General features: G+C 34.0%; 1 protein-coding gene across 1 annotated transcript; it reads left to right on the top strand.

The window, feature by feature from the left end:
• The first annotated feature begins 391 nt into the window (after positions 1–391).
• Positions 392–5,716, top strand: LOC148137319 (putative G protein-coupled receptor 139). Its single transcript, XM_087983005.1, has 2 exons — positions 392–488; positions 4,824–5,716. The coding sequence occupies exons 1-2, from the start codon at positions 392–394 to the stop codon at positions 5,714–5,716; spliced, it is 990 nt and encodes a 329-aa protein (XP_087839131.1).
• Positions 5,717–6,215: the final 499 nt, after the last annotated feature.

Raw genomic sequence — 6,215 nt, 5'->3', positions numbered from 1 at the left:
ACAACTAAACTCCTCTATTAACATTCTGTGCAATGTTCATTCTTATTTCCCACCGCTGATTTGTTTCAGAAGATACCTTTATTAGAATTGTTGGACATGGACTATTCTATTAATATGCTGATTTGGACAAACGCTTGGGGTTGTCGAGCAGGGATAGGGTTAACTGGTCAGGACACGCCCGCTCATGCACAAATTCCCCTTACAATAGTTGTTGATTTCATTACTTTCGTTAGTGGCTGTAATTAAGCTCAGTAACTTGGGAATTGGTTTTCTGATCTGATGAATTCTTCCCCCTTATAAATAATGGAAGTTTTCTCAATCTCTCAAAGAGAAAACTGGGTAATCCTTGTCAACAATCATCCAAATTACCATTATTTTCAAATGGGAAACCATGTCTCTTAGCTTTATGGTAAAGCTGAAGATTCTGTGGGTGATCACTGATATACAGAGGATTTACTACCCGGTCTTAGCTGCTGTTGGTGTCCCGGGTAAGTTGCATCCTGTAGATGAAATTCCAAAAAAAATGCAATTTAATCACGCGCAGCATTGTAAATTCTGTGTTACATTCTTTTTTGATCTTCCTTACGTTTCTGCAGTGAGTAGACATCAAGACGAATTCCATTTTTCTATAAGAATTCATTAACATCATGAGGCAAAACAATAAATTGTCTATCCATCTACCGTTTCAGTCTCTCTCTCTTTCTTTTTTCTTTCTTTTTTCTCTCTTTCTTTTTTCTTTCTTTTTTCTCTCTCTTTTCTCTCTTTTTTCTCTCTCTCTTTCTTTATCTCTCTCTTTTTCTTTCTTTTTTCTCTCGCTTTCTCTTTCTTTTTTCTCTCTCGTTTCCTCTTTCCATTCATTCTCTCTTTTTCTTTTCCTTTTTTCTCTCTTTTTCTTTCTTTTTTCTCTGTTTTCTCTTCTCTCTCTCTTTCTCATTCTGTTCTCTCTCCTTTGCATTCATTTTCCCTCTCTTTTTTTCTCTCTCTATTTTTTCTCTTTTTCCTCTTTCTCTTTCTTTTTTCTCTCTCTTTCTTTGTGTTCTCTCATTTCTTCACTCTTTAATTTTCGCTCTCTTTTTTCTAGCTTTCTTTTTTCACTCTTTTTTCTCTATTTCTTTCTTTTCTCTCTTTCTATTTTTCTCTTTCTTTGTTTTCTCTCCTTTTTCTCTTTCTTTTCTCTCTCTTTTGCATTCTTTTTCTCTCTCCCGTTTTTCTCTTTTTTCTCCCTTTCTTTTACCACTTTCTCTTTCATTTTTCTCTCTCTTTCTTTCTTGTCTCTCTTTTTTTCACTCTTTCATTTTCACTCTCTTTTTTCTGGCTTTCTTTTTTCTCTCTTTTTTCTCTATTTCTTTCTTTTCTCTCTTTCTTTTCTCTCTTTTTCTCTCTTTCACTTCCTTTTTCTCTCTCTTTTTCTTTCATTTTTCTCTCTCTTTCTCTCTTTCTCTCTTTTTCTCTTTCTTTTTTCTCCTTTCCTCTTTTCATTTTTTCTCTATTTCTTCTTTCTTTTTTCTCTCTGTTTTCTCTTCTGTCTTTTTCTTTGTCTTTTCTCTGTCTTTTGCATTCTTTTTTCTCTCTCTTTTTTCTCTCTCTTTTTTTTCTCTTTCTTTTTCCACTTTCTCTTTCTTTTTTCTCTCTTTCTTTGTTGTCTCTCTTTTTTTCCACTCTTTCATTTTAGCTCTCTTTTTTCTGGCTTTCTTTTTCTCTTTTTTCTCTATTTCTTTCTTTTCTCATTTATTATTTTTCTCTTTCTTTGTTTTCTCTCTTTTTCTCTTCCTTTTTTCTCTCTTTTTCTCTTCTCTCTCTTTCTCTTTCTTTTTTCTCTCTTTCTCTTCCTTTTTCTCTCTCTCCTAATTTTTTTCTCTCTTTCTTTGTTTTCACTGTTTCTTTGTTTTCTCTCTATTTCTCTCTTTGTTCTCTCTTTTTCTCTCTTTGTTCACTCTTTCTTTTCTTTTTTCTCTTCCTTTGTTTTCTCTCTTTTTTCTCTTTCTTTTTCTCTCTTTCTTTGTTTTCTCTCTTTTTTCACTCTTTCATTTTCTCCCTTTCTTTTTTCTCTCTTCCTTTTTCCTCTTTTTGTCTCTCTTCCTTTTTCTCTCTCTTTCTTTGTTATCTTTCTTTTTTCTCTTTTTCTCTCTCTTTCTCTACTCACTCTCTCTTTCTCTTTTTTCTCTATCTCTTTCTCTTTCTTTTTCTCTGTCTCTTTATTTTTTTCTCTCTTCTCTCTTTCTTTTTTCTGTCTTTCATTGTTTTCTCTCTTTATTTTTCCTCTCTTTCTCCTTCCCTCTTTCTCTCTTTCTTTTTTCTCTCTTTATTTTTATCTCTCCTTTTTCTCTGTTTCTTTTTTCTCTGTTTCTTTTTCTCTCTTTCTTTGTCTTCACTCTTTTCTCTCTCTCTTTGTCTTCTCTCTCTTTATCTTTCTTTTTCTCTCTCTTTATCTTTCTTTTCTCTATCTTTTTTCTCTCTCTTTATTTTTTCTCTCTTTCTTTTTCTCTCTTTCTTTGTCTTCACTCTTTTCTCTCTCTTTTTCTCTTCTCTCTCTTTCTCTTTCTTTTTTTCTCTCTTTATCTTTCTTTTCTCTATCTTTTTTCTCTCTCTTTATTTTTTCTCTCTTTCTTTTTCTCTCTTTCTTTGTCTTCACTCTTTTCTCTCTCTTTTTCTCTTCTCTCTCTTTATCTTTCTTTTTTTCTCTCTTTATCTTTCTTTTCTCTATCTTTTTTCTCTCTCTTTATTTTTTCTCTCTTTCTTTATCTCTCTTTCTTTTTCTCTGTCTCTTTCATTGTTTTCTCACTTTCATTTTTCTGTCTTTCATTGTTTTCTGTCTTTATTTTTCATCACTTTCTTTTTCTCTCTTTTTCTCTTTCTTTTTTCTCTCTCTTTCTCTTTCCTTTTTTCTCTCTATCTTTCTCTCTCTTTTTTATCTCTTTCTTTTCTCTCTCTTTTCTCTCTCTCTCTTTTCCCTCTCTTTTTTCTCTCTCTTTCTTTTATCTCTCTTTTTTCTCTCTTTCACTTGTCTCTCTCTTTTCTCTCTCTTTATTTTTCTCTCTTTACTCGCGCTCTCTTTTTTCTATCTTTCTTTTCTCTCTCTCGTTTCACTCTCTTTCTTTTTTCTCTCTTTCACTTGTCTCTCTCTTTTCTCTCTCTTTATTTTTTTCTCTTTACTCACTCTCTCTTTTTTCTATCTTTCTTTTCTCTCTCTCTTTTTAACTCTCTTTCTTTTTTCTCTCTCTTCTTTTTTCTCTCTTTCTTTTTCTCTTTATTTTTTCACTTTTTCTCTCATTCTTTTTTCTTTCTTTTTTCACTCTCTTACTTTTTTCTCACTCTTACTTTTTCTCTCTTTTTCTTTTTTCTCTCTTTCTTTTTCTCTTTTTCTTTTTCTCTTTCTTTTTTCACTTTTTCTCTTTCTTTTTCTCTCTTTTTTCTCTTTTTTCTCACTCTTTGTTTTCTTTTTTTATCCTCTCGTTCTTTTTTCTCTCATTATTTTTTCTTTCTTTTTTCTCACTCTTACTTTTTCTCTCTTTTTCTTTTTGCTCTCTTTCTTTCCTCCTTTCTTACTGTTTTTCATTCATTCTCTTTTCCTCTTTATTTCTTTCTTAATCGCTATTGAGAGTTTTCCCTCTAAGGATTGAATGAGATTGGAGTTAAAGAAAAGTTAATGACAATTAATAAAAGTTATCAATGACCTACTTGAATGGAGCAAAATATCTAAATGTCTGAATCGCTCATTTCTGTTACAGTATTTCTTCATGTGTTGGTAAATTTGGCTTCAGATTGCAAATTTTGTATTTACTTAAACTTTTGCTTGTTTCAACCCCGTTTCACTGATCCATGTATTGTGGCTAAACTCAACATAATTTCCCTTTAATTTGGCCATTTAATAAGGAATCTCTGAGACAATCAGTACTGAAACAATAATTTCAACTTTATTAAGATCCCTCAAGTAACCAAGTATAATCCATGCAACCCAACTTAGTTACTACCCACTTTGGATTTCAACCAACAGTGGTCTGTCTCTGGAAGTGTCCAGGATTCGATCCCTGTACCGTGTTATTAATTGAAGTTCTGCAACTAAGTTGTTCTGCTGTTGGATTCTCGCACAATTTTCTGTCTTTCACGTTTGTGCTGTACATTATTGATGATTCAATAGGTTTTTTCATCCCAAATATAGATTATATTTTCGACCATCTCAAGTCTATACTTTGCCTTCTCAACAAAAGTAATTCCTTTGTTCCTTGTTTCATTCAGGGTTAGCTGCTTAAAACATACATTTTCCTACAATTACACTCTTTACTTCAGAACTTTACCACTGCCGGCAGGTCATAATTGTCCCTTTGTCACGAGGCAGCAAATTCTCAAGCAGGTATTATCTCCCCTTTAGTATTTGTAACCCCTTCTTCCCAGGGATGTGTAACTCACATGTAACTGCTTTTACAACAGCTTCTCATTGTCCCTTTTGTCTCAAGAAACACTTTATTCGAGAGACATCATTGCTCCTCTCCATATTTAACAGGTTATTTGTTCTTTCAATCTATGAACAGTTTTCAAAGTCGTGAAGTTTATATTGTCACAGACACCTTTGTGTTTTAGACTTCAGCGTTTCCAATGATTTTGACTACACGCTATTTCCATTCCCTGACAGGTAAAATAGTTAGAATCCTTTCTGAATGGAATTATAAAATGCAAATTTGTGGTAGATTTGTGTTTTAGTTTTGCAAAAACATTGGATACTCATTAATAATTTGCTTTAATATTTTACTGGAAATAAAGGAAAAAGATCATTTCTGCTCTATACCTGAGCAATAAATTATTATATTTGTTCCTCTTCTTTCAAGTTAATCTGATTACAATTATGATCCTGGTTCGGGGGATGTGTGGCCTTTCCAAATGTGTTACTCATTACCTGGTGGCTATGGCAGTGGCGGATCTACTGGTCATTATCTTCGATCTGATACTACGACAAATTCCTATCACATATCGTGATGAGTTTCTTTTCCTACATTATGTCACCTTGTGCAACATCCACGCTATTCTGCTTTATGCAGCCACAGACTGCTCTGTCTGGTTCACGGTCACGTTCACCTTTGATCGGTTTGTGGCCATATGTTGCCAAAAGCTGAGAAATAAACATTGCACCAAGAAAACAGCGGGTGTGGTTTTAGGAACAGTGACTGTGCTGAGTGGTTTGAAGAACATTTTCTGGTATTTCATGTATTACAAGCAATATTGGCTTTCTAATAGTCCATGGTTTTGTAAAGTGCCTCAAAATGTATTTACTTCAGTTGTCTGGACTATTGTTGAATTAATGCATTACATCATAACACCATTCATTCCATTTATTCTGATTCTACTGTTAAACACATTGACAGTCAGAAACATTATATTTGCCAACAGAGCTCGCAGGAGACTCCGGGCTCAGACGACTGGGGACAGTGTCAGTGACCCAGAGATGGGGAGTCGGAGGAAATCCATGATTATGTTATTTATTATATCTGGAAATTTCATCATGTTATGGGTGGTGTTCATTGCTTATTCCATACTGAAACGCTTTGATTACTTGGGATACCCAGTTCCTCTGCCAACATTTGTAAGAGAGATTGGCTTCATGTTCCAGCTCCTGAGTTGCTGCAAAAACACCTTTATTTATGCAGTTACCCAGAGGAAATTCAGGGAAGAGATGAAAAATGGAATAATGTATCCTTTCACAAGTTTGGTTAAGGTAATGTGATGAAATTTCAAGCCAACGTTCAACGTTAATACACCATTTTGTTAGATTATTGGTCCAATTACTTTTTAAAAACAATTTGAAGTTCAGATCAGTGTTGTAACCGTGACTGTTCCTGTTTTATTCACTGGAGTGGTGAAGCATGAGGAGAAGAGCTTTACATTATTGGAGGATGTAGACCCCTGGTCAGAAGGTCAGACTGTGTCCAATGAAATTCAGTCGGGATCAATGTGATGTGATGTACTTGGACAGAACAAACAAGGCGAGGGAATACAGGATGAACAGATGGACGGGAACAACATAGAATCAAGGTGAATGTTTCCCAACCTTTTCAGTCTCATGGCCCACTTCAATGAGACAAATAATAACATGACACACCCTCTTTCTCTTAAATCACGAGCATAGTATCAGATCCTTGGAAGCACAGCAGATCAGAGGGACATTGATGTGCACCATCCTTAATTCCTTAAGGTGTCAGTCGGGTGGATAAAGTGTTTGCAAA

Source organism: Chiloscyllium plagiosum, unplaced genomic scaffold (genome assembly GCF_037043375.1).
Source record: "Chiloscyllium plagiosum isolate Xiang-an unplaced genomic scaffold, Cpla_swu_hap1 HiC_scaffold_44, whole genome shotgun sequence".
NCBI classification, from domain to species: Eukaryota; Metazoa; Chordata; class Chondrichthyes; order Orectolobiformes; family Hemiscylliidae; genus Chiloscyllium; species Chiloscyllium plagiosum.
The sequence above is the reverse complement of the archived record's forward strand: the minus strand, read 5'-3'. Positions and strand labels throughout refer to the sequence as shown.

Excerpts from the sequence above, each read along its gene's own strand:
- LOC148137319 (XM_087983005.1), top strand. The coding sequence starts at position 392 with ATGTCTCTTAGCTTTATGGTAAAGCTGAAGATTCTGTGGGTGATCACT. Across the intron at positions 489-4,823 it reads AGCTGCTGTTGGTGTCCCGG|TTAATCTGATTACAATTATG; the intron begins GTAAGTTGCATC and ends TCTTCTTTCAAG.